The following is a 13,550-nucleotide window of genomic DNA, read 5'->3' on the forward strand; positions in this document are numbered from 1 at the left end:
TGGTTGAATACATCAGTTTAATCACTGTGGAAACAGGTGGCCAGAATCTAGTGCTGTTCCCACTATTCCCCTGAGTGGCATGCTGGCCTTTGATAGGTGTCCACTCAACGCACTTGCTTAAACAGTCTCTTCGCTTTAACAGGATTATTGGCGTTTGTGTTGAAAGCCAATATCGGGTAGTATTTATGGTACGTTATATTTTATGGTACAATCCTTTTGTTGCAATCAAATAATTAAACTAACTCCGCTTAAATTGAATGTGTAAATGTGCAGCCCTGTGTCAATCCACTGCTGGATGAGGGCCTTATGTGGCTATGTGGGACAGGAGGGTTATTTGACTACATTTCTCCACGCTGGTCAGCGTGCATTGGTGAATGCGAGGGAACTTAGATGTGGAGACATAGCTGTAGTCTATGTAACACCTGTGGTGTGAATGTATTGCTCTTTGTCCAATCCACTGTTGTATTAGTATGCATCAAAGCACTATTTGGTCTCAAAACTGCTTTGCTTACAAGATTTGACAGAATTGAGATAATTTTGGGTGATTTTGTCAGAGGAGATTTTAACGAGGTATACTGCTTATTCACATAGGGTTAATGTTGAAAAATAGTGTGAATAAGGATGTTGCTATTGCCGGGTAATTGATGCTCCGTTGTGTATGGGCAACCGGCTACGTACGTGTGACGTTTGTTTGCCGTGCGTTAGGAACAACGAAGTGTGGGTGCTGGACCTGGAGCAGTGGGCCTGGTCGCGACCTGCAGTCACCGGCACCAAACCTCAGCCTCGTGGAGGCCAGTCCCAGGCAAGTGTCGTCATTGCACCACTGGATTATATTTACTTCATCGTTGTACTTTTATTTAATTTGTTCAGCTTTTTTGTAATTTTGGTCACCCAGGTCACGAGTGCAAATTCGACTTTCCCGGTGTCTTGTCTTCTCCCCTGGTTAAACAAATAGACTTTACTTAACATCTGTGTTGAAAGTTAGCAACATAATGCATTATATTCTGGTTGTCAAGCAGAAGTGTTCTTTGTGGTTAAAACTATAAGCATTGAGATGTTTCAATCACCTGGGACACTCAAATCTCAATGCGATGTGTGCCACCAGTGCCCTTGGTGGACGTGAGACTCAGCGATTCGAGGGATGACTCATAAGAAAATATTTTCACACTGCCACTAGTGTGCATGTGGGTGTAGTTTTATCGACTTAGCTCAAGCTACAGTCTTAATTGTATTTATTTTAGTAATGAATGAATAATTTAGGGACACTCTAGGGATGTCACCGACCTCTCCGAGCTCACTTCCAACACCAGTCTCGCCAAGCTGTCTTGACGACAATGACCAGCAATGATAGCAACGACCAACGCAGTTCAATTAATCTTCGTCATAATCAATAATGGCAGCAGTTAATGCACTGTTTACCAATGAAGACTGGCAACAATCGTGATCTTTATACTGGTAGGAACGAAGTGAACCAGCCTACAATAGATTATATCGTCCGTCCGTCCGATGTCCGATTAGGTGTAGCAACATCGCCCCCTACTGCAAACACTTGGCAGGACCCTACAAAAACCTTTAGACTCGGTGAGGCTTTCCTGGCTAAATAAGTGTAACATTCCCTTATAATTCCCTGAGATAATTTTTAATTAAAACATTTAAATTAAAAATTAACTCACAGCGGCCTAAAGCCTACAGCTAGGCCTAAAGCCTAGAACTAGGCCTCAAACTCTCCCTTCGTATCGTACCCCCGCCATTTCATTTTATTATATCCATTCATTTGTTCGTTCCTACCAGCCCACCCCGCAGGGACCTGTTTATGATCATTATTGTCTTCATCCTCATTGTTATTTAATTTCATAATTATGTCATCATCATCCATCGTCATTTTATGCTCATTGTTATTCATTGTCATTATCGGCATCCAATATTATTTTTCAAAATCATCTTCACGTTGTATTGTAATGTCATTCGGTATGCATCGAATGTGTTCCCCGTGATATTTTTTTTTACCCTATTTGCTTTAACCAATATTTGGCTCCCCGGTCATCGTTTTTATCAGCTGGAAATTGCAGATGTTAGGATGAACTTATCACCCAATTTTGATCTCACTCGCATCACCTCGGACAACATTAAGCCTCCCACCAGGCTTATGTCTTGTTCATAACACGGTTGTCGGCCTTCCATCTTATCTGCAGACAAGCAACAAAATAGGAAGGTTTTAGCACCAATCCAGCCACAGATAAGAAGAGTTTTACCGTAAAAGCATGGTGAAAGGGTTCACAGTGCCTCATGACCGACTGCTCTCATAGCGTATGGCTTGTTCAGATTCAGTTGTGCAGCATCACTGTTTCACTGGCTGCAAATTGATGTGTGGAAACTGCCTGCCCTATCATTCTGCATGACACTTTCGATATTTTTGCCCATGATCATATCTGCCTTTGTGAACTCCTAGGCAGAAACGCTTGTGCTAGCTGAACCAAAAATGGCTGCATCTCCTAGGATATACTTTTTATGAAGTGTTTTTTTCCAACATCATGGGACCTCCTTTGCCAGTACCAAAATATGAGAATAGGTTTTCCCCTTTTTTCTGGCAACAAACAGGTGTGAATATGGCGAAGGAGGGGTCCCATGATGTAGCTGCTCATCCCCGAGCTCTCATTACTCTGATAGTGCATTGTCTTTGTGCTGTACGCCTTTTGGCGTCCTCTGGTCTAACACCGTTTTGAGACTAGGCTCAAAAGAAAGCTATCTCTGGTGTGGACCAATCAGTTTCAAAGACAATGCATATATTATCAGAGTTTTTTGTTGTTTGCATTCTGACAACAAGTATTGTTTTTTCCAACTCTCACAAGAGAAGGCTCTATTTTAAATAAGGCAGGGGAGAATGTCTTCCATGCAGAGGAGACGATATGTCAATGTATCCATGGGAATCTCATAGGTGTGTGTGTGTGTTTTTTCTGTTGCAGATTGTGTTGGATGATCAGACAATCCTGATCCTCGGTGGCTGCGGAGGCCCCAATGCTGTGAGTGTTTTTTTCTTTTCTTCCATTTCAGGTTTTTGATCATGCTCAAAGTCATTCCGTGCATGATTGTGGTGCCTGTACTCTGTGTGCTCGCTCAGACGTATCACAATTTGATCTCTTTCAAAGTAATAAAGATATACAATTGCATCTCTTGTTCACAACGTTTTCAGTTGATGCAGCATAAAGCCAAAGTTTAATTGTTCGGTATGTGATGGAAAATCTTTTCTTACGTTCACTGTCTCCAAAGAATATGCGATTCCATGATCCCATAGCGTAACGGTCATGGGTATGCACCAGACATAACCACCGCAGTCCCCAGCGAGTGAATGAAATGTCATGATGCAGGTCGTGGAGCATTTTAACGTCATAACATCTGTACGTGTTACCACTTGTGTACCGCTTTTCTTCAGGTCTTTTGTCTATCTCGCATACATATCACAATCCTTATCTCTCGTCTACATCTCTCTCACCTCTACCTCTTGCCTAGTTCTTGTTGGTCTCGCTTATCTTCATCTCTTGGCTTCAGCTCTCTTATCTCTTTCTCTTGTTCATATCTCTTTCATCTCGCCAATCTGTATCTCTGCTCGTCTCGACGGGCCATAGCTCAGCGGGCCACTTTGAGCGCCTTTATTTGAAGAACCCTGACAAAAGGGTGCGTCACCACCGTGTAAGTTTCGAGCAACGCTATTGGCTAAGGGTGATGTGCGCACACTGCAGGTGTTCAAGGACGCGTGGCTGCTACTGCTGGACGTGCAGCCTTGGCACTGGCAGCAGCTGGAGGTTGTCAACGAAGAGCACTGCGCCCCTGAGCTCTGGTGCCACCCTGCATGCAAGGTGTGTGCCAGCCTCAGTCGGCCTTGCCTGGGAGCATGCCAGAGGTCGCAAACGGGTTTTGATTCCTTACCCGTACCCGGCTGCACCAGGGTCGCAAATGGGTACCCGTACCCGGCCGGGTACAGGTACCCGTTCCCTACCCGTACCCTACCCGAAATGAGTGATAAACGCTTACTCACCAGTGACTCATGGCCTACCCGTACCCGTACCCGGCCGCACCAGGGTCGCAAACGGGTACCCGTACCTGGCCGGGTACGGGTAGCCGGGTATCGGGTAGGGTACGGGTATCGGGTACCCGGTTGCGACCTCTGGAGCATGCCAGCATGCCAATGTGCTGGGGGTACACATAACTGAGTCTTGTCTCCAGAATGTCGTGTGTCTTTTCAACTCGTCAACATTGAAGTATTAGCGTGCACACTGACCAGTGTGGGGAGGTAAGGTCAAATAATTCCTGTGACCGACACAGCTGAGGGAGGCCTTCATCCAGCATTTCATTAACATTGACTTGGGGCTATATGTGTATTTTAATTAAGTGTGTATGTTAGTAGTTCTATCGACCTATAAACTATAAAATATTTTAATTTTACTAGGTAAGGCCCACTGAGCTATATAGCTCATGTGCAGAAGCGACCTGGCCACAAGCTATAGCGCAATGAAGTGGCTTATCAGGAGGAAATTTCTAACAGCCAAATACTCTGAAGTCATGTTTTTAAATGTGGAGGGAAAAATTGCAGGACCCAGAAAAATCCATGCAATCACGGGGAAAACATGCAATATACAGGCATCGGGGTCGGGATCAACCCCAAGGCCTCCTATATACCAGGCGGCAATGGCGGAGCCATGATTTTCAGGTAGACGGGGCAACCCATCCTGCAATGAAAAATTATAGGAGTTGTTAGTAAGTAAGGACTTGTCCCTTGCTTTTTATTCGACGCGTGTGCGGCAATGGCACAGCCATCGATCGAGGGTTGAATTCGAACCGTGTGTGATCGGCATCGCGCTCGCTGAAGGCCTTCAGGGAAGTCGTGGACTGTATACGCAACTGCACACAATTTTGTGAATCACTTATAACTGCTTTGCCGTTAATTATTGCCAATTATGGACTCAGACTATTTTCCTATCATCTCATAGAGTCCCTGGCACGTAATAATATGCTACACAGTGGCAGTGGGGGTCGCAAAATGCCGATTTATTACTAATAAGCCCCAATGATCCGATCGAAATTAGGGATTTCGATCGGATCATTGGGGGGGGCACGTGCCACCCCAGCCCCCCCCCACTGGCTCCGCCAGTGTCAGGCGAGGTAGTTAACGCCTCGCCACTGTGGTGACATACCTGAAACCATTATATATTTATATAATAATAGCTGATACCTTTATAGACACTCTGTATCAATAGAGCCTGTTGAAAATCACAACAAAGCAAAGAATGTGTGCTGCGACTTAATCTATTTTAAAGTTACGGTTGCCGGGCACAGGCCCAAAATACTCGACGATCGGCAACAATGTCACCTTTGTATGTTTTTTTTATCCGCAGTTGTAATGTCGTGCATTGCAAATGCCATTTCGTCTCCTCCCATCGAACCACTCGGAACGTGTGCGACGGTTTGTAATCGTTTACGATTCGTAAACAACATTAGCCAATTACTTTAACCGTTTCCTAACCGGGGTGTGTGTGATCGCGTTGCTGCAGGTGGGAGATTGCGTGGTGGTGTTCAGCCAGGCACCGAGTGGGAAGGCGCCGCTCAGCCCCAGCCTGCACTCGCGCCCGTCGCCCATCAGCACCAGCCCGCCCGCCGTGCCGGCACCCATCCGACTGGGCGACCACAAAAGCCAGTCTCCTCACCGCTCGCCACGCGAGCCCGAGGAGGAGGCGCAGTGTGTCAACGGGCGCTGGGGCACGCTGCGGCCCCGCACACAGCGCAGCCAGCCCGGTATTACCGCTAGCATGCCGCACGGTGGTCTACAACTAAGCACGGCACACACTGGTACCAGGACCACTTCTTCGCTCCGCTACCACTAAACCAGTCCCACAGGAACTTAATCTTGAGTCAAGCAGATTAAGTGAAAATCAGGAGCTGACAACATAAAACAGAGGCACAGCTGTAGGCAGCAGTTAGCACACTGCGCTTTGAACCCAACCACCTGAGCTTGTTTCCCACTCGTGGCTAACGATTGTGGCGAGAGAGATCTGAACCGGTCCCAGACCACAACCCCCTCTTCACCAGCCTGCACTGGTCAGCACGGAGAAGTACGGTCATTCAACTCCCACAATCAGCACGGTGTGAGGAGGGCTTCATGCAGCAGGGGTTGTCACTGTAATAACAAATTATGCGTAGAGTTGTGCTGTCCAACGTGTTCAACTTTTTTCCCACCGTATGTCGCCAACTGTGCTAATCGGAGGTGCGGGGGAAGGACAACAAACTAAACACAAAAAACAGTGCGAAAGAAATTAGTTTTCATTCTAGATTTAAAAGTGCAATGCTCCAGTGGCTTCCTAACATCGGAAGGAAGAACGTTCCAGACAGCCGCAGAAACGCATCTGAAAGCGTGCGATGCAGTGCCCGTCTTTGTACGATGGCTAGTATCTAAATTATAGTGCTCCAGTTTCTAGTGGTAGAAACATGATGAGCCATTATGTTTTACTTATTGGATAACATCATAGCGTAGTGGTCATGTGTATTTGCCCACCAAAGATATCCGAATGTATTTTTTGGCCCTGGTAAGGAAAAGGTTCCCACCCGTCGTGTTATCTCACAAGCTCAGCCCTTAACGGCTGTGAGTTGGGTCCATGTGAACGCTCGCCATCAGCGTGACTCGTGTTGCTCTTCAAAGTAAAAAAAAACTCAGCTCTTAGCGGCTTTGTTTGTTTTATGTCATTTGAGTGAGGCTGCTTTATCTTGACACGAGTGTGAAGCTGCCTCGAGAGCATTTTTCACACGTGCTTATTGAGGGTTGTACGAGCTTGCCTACGGGCTTATAGAACGAGTCGAGGAGAGGCTCCGATCTCTTGGCTGGCTTCCTGCATCGGCAGGGAAGAAGGAATGAGGGAAGAGTTTTGAGTGCTGTGAAGAGTTGGGTGTTTGGAGTGTCAAGTGGTTCGAGGGAAAGGCGATTAAGTGCCCTGGCAAGGTCAGGGAAAGGTGGGCTTCTTAATTGTCAGGCTGAACTGTTGGGAGGCAAGCTATGGGTCGAGTTTATAACGATCGTTTAATGTTGTTATTTTTCCAGTTGCATTTATTTTTGTAAAAAAAGTGCAATACACTTTGGATCTATGTAGTGTCTACATGTGACCGTCACTGCGGGATAGATGAGGGGGGTGCCCAGGACCAGTGCAGATTTCACTCGCCACTGATGTTCGCTGTCATTGGGAATTAAAACACGAGTCACCTGGTTCATAAAACAGTGCACTAACCACTGCCACCACTCCCCCATTTATTTATATGATTTTTTTTATAAATACAAGTTGACACATGTCCAACCATCATGATTATTCAGGAATATAACCATGCTTTGCCATATGAGATATTGCGCCAGTCACATGACTTTATTTTGTAATTATTTCCATTTGTACAATTTACCTGGGTAATATATTTGTTTAAAACTGGTTCTTAAAATGTTTATTGTTATGCTCCTTATCTGCCCTTGAATTAGGATGCCATATTTGGCATATAAAAAAAAGAGACGTGCTGTTGCTTGACGTGTAGCGTACGCTCTCTGCCTGGCGATTGCATTGCAGGTGGAGACTCGGGTAGCTCGGCAGGCTCCAGCCCCGAGTACGCCCCTTCGATCGTAGAGGACGGGAGCCCCAGGAATTCCTCCAGAGAGGAAGAAAACTACATGTGCCCCCCATCGGTGGGGTCTGACCTCTTGTCCAGCCTCACTCCAGCTCACACAGCGCAGCCCGCGGACCCTGTGCCTGCGACCTCCTCCATTGTGCGTGATGACTTGCGAGCTCACCCTGAGCGGCCCACTGATCAGGTTCAGTCTGGCTCGGAGCCGGACGCATCGAGCGCCAGGATGCCGCTTCCTGGTGTGGGGCATCTCCTCTCGGGGCCCAGTAGGGAAGCAATAGCGACTGAGGCCGGCGATGGTTCGGCGGACAGGCCGCCCCTTTATTCGGCAGAAACGAGCTACGCCTACAACTATGGCCCCGTAAATGAACGGTCCGCAAAGTGTCCACCCGACAGCTCGTGTAACTTCTCGTCCAGTCCTCTGAGGAAGCACCAGAAGCCGCCCTGGCAGGACCGTCCCAATAACGCTCCGGGGCGCAGTTTGACCGATGACGCGAGGATTCAGATTTGCGCGAGCCATAGCGGTGCGACGGCACTAGGCGGCCTCGGAGAGAATGGTGCGAGCAGTGTCATCTCCGGGCTGCTGAGCCGCCCGGCCTCGTCCGGATTCCACAAACACCGCAACCCAAACGCCGCCTCCAGGTGTAACGGGACTCAAGACACCGCCGCCTGCGAAAGGTCATCTTTCAACGCATCCGAACGAGACACCTGGCACAGGTCCGGTCTGTCCTCTCCGCAAATGAACGGCTTGCACAGGTATATGGCCGCAGCCTCCGAACGGCACAGCGTTCGCATGTTATCGGCAGAAGCAGCATCGGGGTTTGATGTGCCTACCAAAGGCTGGAGAGAGTGCCCGGTCGGCAGCCAATCTACCTCGTCAACGCACAAAGTGGCATCAACCCTCGAGAATAAACGCGCGGCCTCCAGCCCTACCCTCAACGCCGGGCTGAGAGCAGCTTTGCTTTCGTTTGATAACGAAACATCGGACAATTCTCGGTCGGAGGAGGATGTCATGGTGACTGTGAGGCGATCAGGACTGGGTGCTGCTGTATTTGGCGCTCAGAGACACGCGGCAGACGGGTCAGCGGCAGCAACGGCTAGATTTGGAGGAAGTGCGTTTGCATCCGCTAACAACATGGGCCCAAAAATGATGTTTGGCAGAGGCAGGACTGAGTCCACTAACCACATGTCCAAAAGGAAAAACTTTGCCTCGGACTCATCCCTAAGAATATCGCCATCCCGGATGAGTTCTGTCGGTAGTGAGGGCAGATTCAGGGAAGCACTGACTGCCCGGCAACATGATGACGCAAACTGCGGTAGCTACTCCGTCAGGGATGGGCAGGACCACAGGCTATCATTTGTGTGCCGACCGGAATCGCCGAGTTGCGATTTGTCCAGCATGGACATGGTGGGCCGGAGCTCCACTACGCTCTCTGCCGAGACGAAAGGACTCTCCGCCGACGTTCTCTCAGCTGCTCTACGATCCGTGGGAACCTCGGTATCGGTCGCAGATAAATCCGGATCTGTTGTTGAGTGTGCGGCTCATAACGACAGGATGGAATCTGGTGTAAATGTGAATGGGTCTGCTTCGGCGGTGGCTGCTGCTGCTTCTGTTGCTGCTACCCACAGCCCCACGGAAGATGAAATGGCACCAGCCGCAAGCTCAACTGATGCAGAAGCAGCAGAAGCAGAGTCCGTCACAGGACCCATCCAAAGCAGTGCGCCGGGAGGAGCAGCAGCAGCAGGTGGTGGTGGTGGTGGAGGCGGCGGCGGGGGAGGCGGAGGCGGAGCATCGCGCTCGTTCCAGAACCTGGCACAGCGCCTGGGAGCGCCACGCCACCATCCTCACTCGCTGAGCCTCGGCAAGCCCCTCTACCAGAGCCTCAACTGCAAACCCATGCGCATGTACGTGCTGGAGGTGGGGCAGGCACGCTCGAGCAGGCGCGTGGCGTGGAAGGGCCTGTCCTGCCGCTCGGTGGTGGGGCCACCCGAGACCAGCCTCCACACGGTGGTGCGCGGCCGGGGGGAGCTCATAATCTTCGGCGGGCTGGTGGACCGCAAGCAGAACGTGAAATACTATCCCAAAACCAACGCCCTGTACTTCGTTAGGGCCAAGAGGTAACAGCGAGGTGGCGGTGCCCAGGCAACGACGATGTTCCCCCAGCCCCCCACCGTCCCTTTGCCGCCTTTTGTGTATGCCGGTCCGTGGATTGGTGCTGCTTGTTTTGACGTCATCTTTTTCATGGAAATGTTCCTTCTGCTGAACCTCGCCCATGGAATCTCGTTATTAATAGGATTTTAGGAACTAATTAATTCGCATTTTGTTACTTTTCGTTATTCTCAAGTGCAGTTTTTAACGTGCGTCGTGACGTCCGCCGACCCATGTACAACGTCGACGTTTACCTGTTCGTGTTCATTTTGGTTTTGGGTTTCTTTTTTTCTCCTGCTTTAAAAATAATGTTGCATACGGATCACCGTTTTGCTTGAGGGGGTTTAGCACTGGCTCGTTTTGAAGCGTGCACTGGAGGGGTTCGATGTTTCCGGCGGTAGCAGATTCTCTCTGTGTTGTTTCTCTGTGCCATTGATATGCAATATTAAAAACATTTATTGAACGGGACAACCTTACTTCATATTTATGGTAATCTTTAATTTAAAAGAAAAACACTAGTTTTGCCTTCATTTGTCGAGAGCAAAATGCAAACGTACAAAGCCCCTGCACAGCTTGGAAACGGTGTTGGAGTAATTAACGCAGTTGGTTGTTGATAAATGTGGGAGCAATTGTTAAATTTGCTTTAGAACCCTTTCATATTTCGTTCCTTTTTATCCCTATTTCACATTCTTTGCCATGACAGAAATATGAAAATAGTGAAAATTTTGTCATTTTGCCAATCCACTTGTGGATTAAGGCCTTCTCAATCCTTGTATGTTTGGAGGTTGTTCGATAGTTCTTTACCACACTGTGCAGTGTGGGTTGGTGAAGCGAGGAGGGGCGGGCGGGCGGGGGGTCAGGACCCACTCACTATTGATGTTAGCTGCGGCCGCGAATCAAACTCAGGTCGCTGGGTTCATAGTGCAGTGAGCAAACCACCGCACCACTGCCCCCTCCACAGATATATCCTTTCACAGCTCCCACAGCATGGACTGCATCGTCGCACCCTGTCGGGAATCAATCCCTGGATAAATGTCACTAATATTTTTGAAGTAACCTCACTGATGCACAATATTAAACTTCAATTGTGTACACTTAGACTGTAGATTGTTGAATACGTGAAACACTAAAAAAAATGTTTGTACAAGGAGCTGAAATGAGTCACGTAAAGTGAAAAGCCAAATTTAACGCGATAATTTTGCGCGCAATAATTTGCGATGAGGCCCGAAAGACTTCAACCGAACTACATTCGACCAATGTGGTTTAAGCGTGGGGCGCATTCCCAGAGTCACGGTGGTAGTGGGCTTTAGATATGACCATTCGTCCTACAGACCACCCACATTGCTCGTGTTCAACCTCTTAATGAGACAATTTCGTGACGACTGTACTTCATAAGATGGTGCTAAGATGTGTGTTGGATTGGCAGTGTCAGCATGGAGGAGGGGGAGCCCCATTCTTTCCTGGAGTATAGTGAGATCCGTTAACGATATTAGGTGAACTCTCTTGCCTTTGCCGACGCTGTGATAATGGTGGAAGTTTGAAACTTGTGAACACTTTGATAACACACGGTACAAGCTTGGACGCAGAGATGCAAAAAGACTCAATGTTTAACTTAAAATAAAAAAACACAATTCAGCCCCCCCATGGGTGTTCCTCTCAATTTTACATTTCACGATTCAGCTGTCTTCAGCTGTCTTAATGCCTGTCACAATTCTGTACTACCTGCTTAGGTTTGCACAGTTGTGCCGTATAAGCGCTTCGATGTGTTGTTCTGCAATCACCTTGTGATACAAAAGAAAAAGCCGATACCACGTTGCAGAAAATCACTTCTGCATTGTGCGATGCCAACATTTGTTGTGCTGTGGAGTGGACTGACTCCCTGCCACAGAAATGTTGAAATTCCACCACCAGCCGGGAAGTGCACCATCTCGCACACATTTGGCAAAGCAGCTTAAAAGGTCAAACATGTATTCCAGCATCTCCAGGTGAAGAGGAAAATTCAACAGCCAAAAGAAGAAAAAAACACGCTTGTCAACAAAATATACAGACAAAGGTGTCTACATCAAAACAACTGGAATCCCAGCATGGTTTGCATGTCCGCCTGCCATCCTGTGTTTAATTCCATTTTCAAATGAAGAAAATGCTTGAACGTAACTAGAATGTTAGTCTCCCCCAGAATATTTTTTTTGTGATGGGAAATTTTATTTTTTGCAGTAGCTGAATAGTACGCGAATTATCATATTACAGCGCTGCCATGCTATGATCTTGTTTTTGTTAACACACTGGACTTGCAATGCGAATGTTGCTGGTTGGATTCCATCTCCCGGTGCGGCAGTTGACACGTGGAACAAGCGTCTTAGATGATCTGTCGCCTCCGTCCCACCCGACAGTATAAATGGGTACACCACAAGTCAATTTTCAGATCACGTATGGCAGGGTAAATTGGGTACTTCCACCTCTCTTCTGGCTTTTGCCTAACCATCGAAGACAGTGACTGCATCGTGCGCTTTCAGATGCGCTTCTGCGGCCGTCTGGAACGCTCTTCCGCTATTAGGAAGCCACTGGAGCGATGGACTTTTAAATCTAGATTGAAAACTCTGAAAACTTTTTGTGTTCAGTTTGTTGTCCTTCCTCCATCTCCAATGATCACTGTTGGCTACATAGCGTGCGAAAGAAGTTCAACATACATACGTCTGACCAGCGAAGGCCGATATACCACCTAGAGGGTCTGTATAGAGCTCCATCTAGTCATAACCTTGTCGGCCAGCAGTAGTATGAGCAAGCAATTACAGGGCTGCACTTTTGCCCCTTACATTACATACCAACTCAACATAATATGGCAACAAGAGTCAGCCGTTTGTATGGCTCTTGTACGACAACCAGGGCTGCACAATACCGTTCATATCCTTTTCATCCTCATTCACTTCTGGTCCATGCTGCGCCAATGTTCTCTGCACAATCGAATAATCCCAAGCTGGTGCATTTCCAACAGGCTGTACGATCACTGTGAATCCAGGAAGCGAGTCGCTGTTGGAGGTCATAAGATAATTACCATAGAGCAGGTTGATCTCGAGGTGTCGTTTGGATATGCGTGAACAAATCGGCATAGTGATTTCACACCTTTTTGCAATATTGGGGGAGCGGTGGCGCAGTGGTTAGCACACTGCGCCCTCGACCTTGCGACCTGGATTTCATTACCAGTAGCAGCTAACATCAGTTCCAACCCCCCCCTCCGACTTCACAAACACACCGTCCAGTGTGGTGAAATGCGGTCAAACAACCTCCCATGATATGGCGCAGGGAGGTTTTTTTTTAAATCCAGCAGTGGATTAACGGGTTGTAAATTGTTACATCAATTGCAATGCAACGTATTGTCATCCAATCTTATTGTACTACACAACTCGGGGTACCTACTCCACAGGGTGCCAAGATAGTGAGATGTGCATTTCCTCGTCTGGTATATGGGTTCGATCCCAACCCGTGACGCCTGTATATTTGGAGTTTGCATGTTCTTCCCATGGTCGTGTGGATTTTTCTCCGGGTCCTCCGGGTTTTCCCTCCAAATTTAAAATCAACATGTGTTTCTAGTATTTGGCTGCTTTCAATTTCCACATGATAAGCCACTTAGTTGATTATATAATTTGTGGCCAGTTCACTTCTGAAAAAGAGATACTGCTTAGTGGGCCTTGGTAAAAAGAGAAAAAGTGTGCTCTTATGCCAATTGACCACGTGTGGTGTGAATTATTGCACGTGG

The 13,550-nt window shown here is 47.8% G+C and overlaps 1 protein-coding gene across 1 annotated transcript in view; it reads left to right on the forward strand.

The window, feature by feature from the left end:
• The window catches only part of FBXO42 (F-box protein 42), a 29,700-nt gene extending 18,260 nt beyond the window's left edge, over positions 1-11,440 (forward strand). The window contains exons 7-11 of the mRNA XM_078611418.1: positions 706-802; positions 2,964-3,020; positions 3,738-3,854; positions 5,547-5,787; positions 7,593-11,440. Coding sequence (XP_078467544.1) covers positions 706-802; positions 2,964-3,020; positions 3,738-3,854; positions 5,547-5,787; positions 7,593-9,769 — 2,689 coding nt within the window. The 3' untranslated portion in view covers positions 9,770-11,440. The remainder of the gene's footprint in view (positions 1-705; positions 803-2,963; positions 3,021-3,737; positions 3,855-5,546; positions 5,788-7,592) is intronic.
• The last annotated feature ends 2,110 nt before the right edge of the window (positions 11,441-13,550 follow it).

This window comes from Lampetra planeri, chromosome 36 (genome assembly GCF_965212315.1).
Source record: "Lampetra planeri chromosome 36, kcLamPlan1.2.h2, whole genome shotgun sequence".
In the NCBI taxonomy this organism is placed as follows: domain Eukaryota; kingdom Metazoa; phylum Chordata; class Hyperoartia; order Petromyzontiformes; family Petromyzontidae; genus Lampetra; species Lampetra planeri.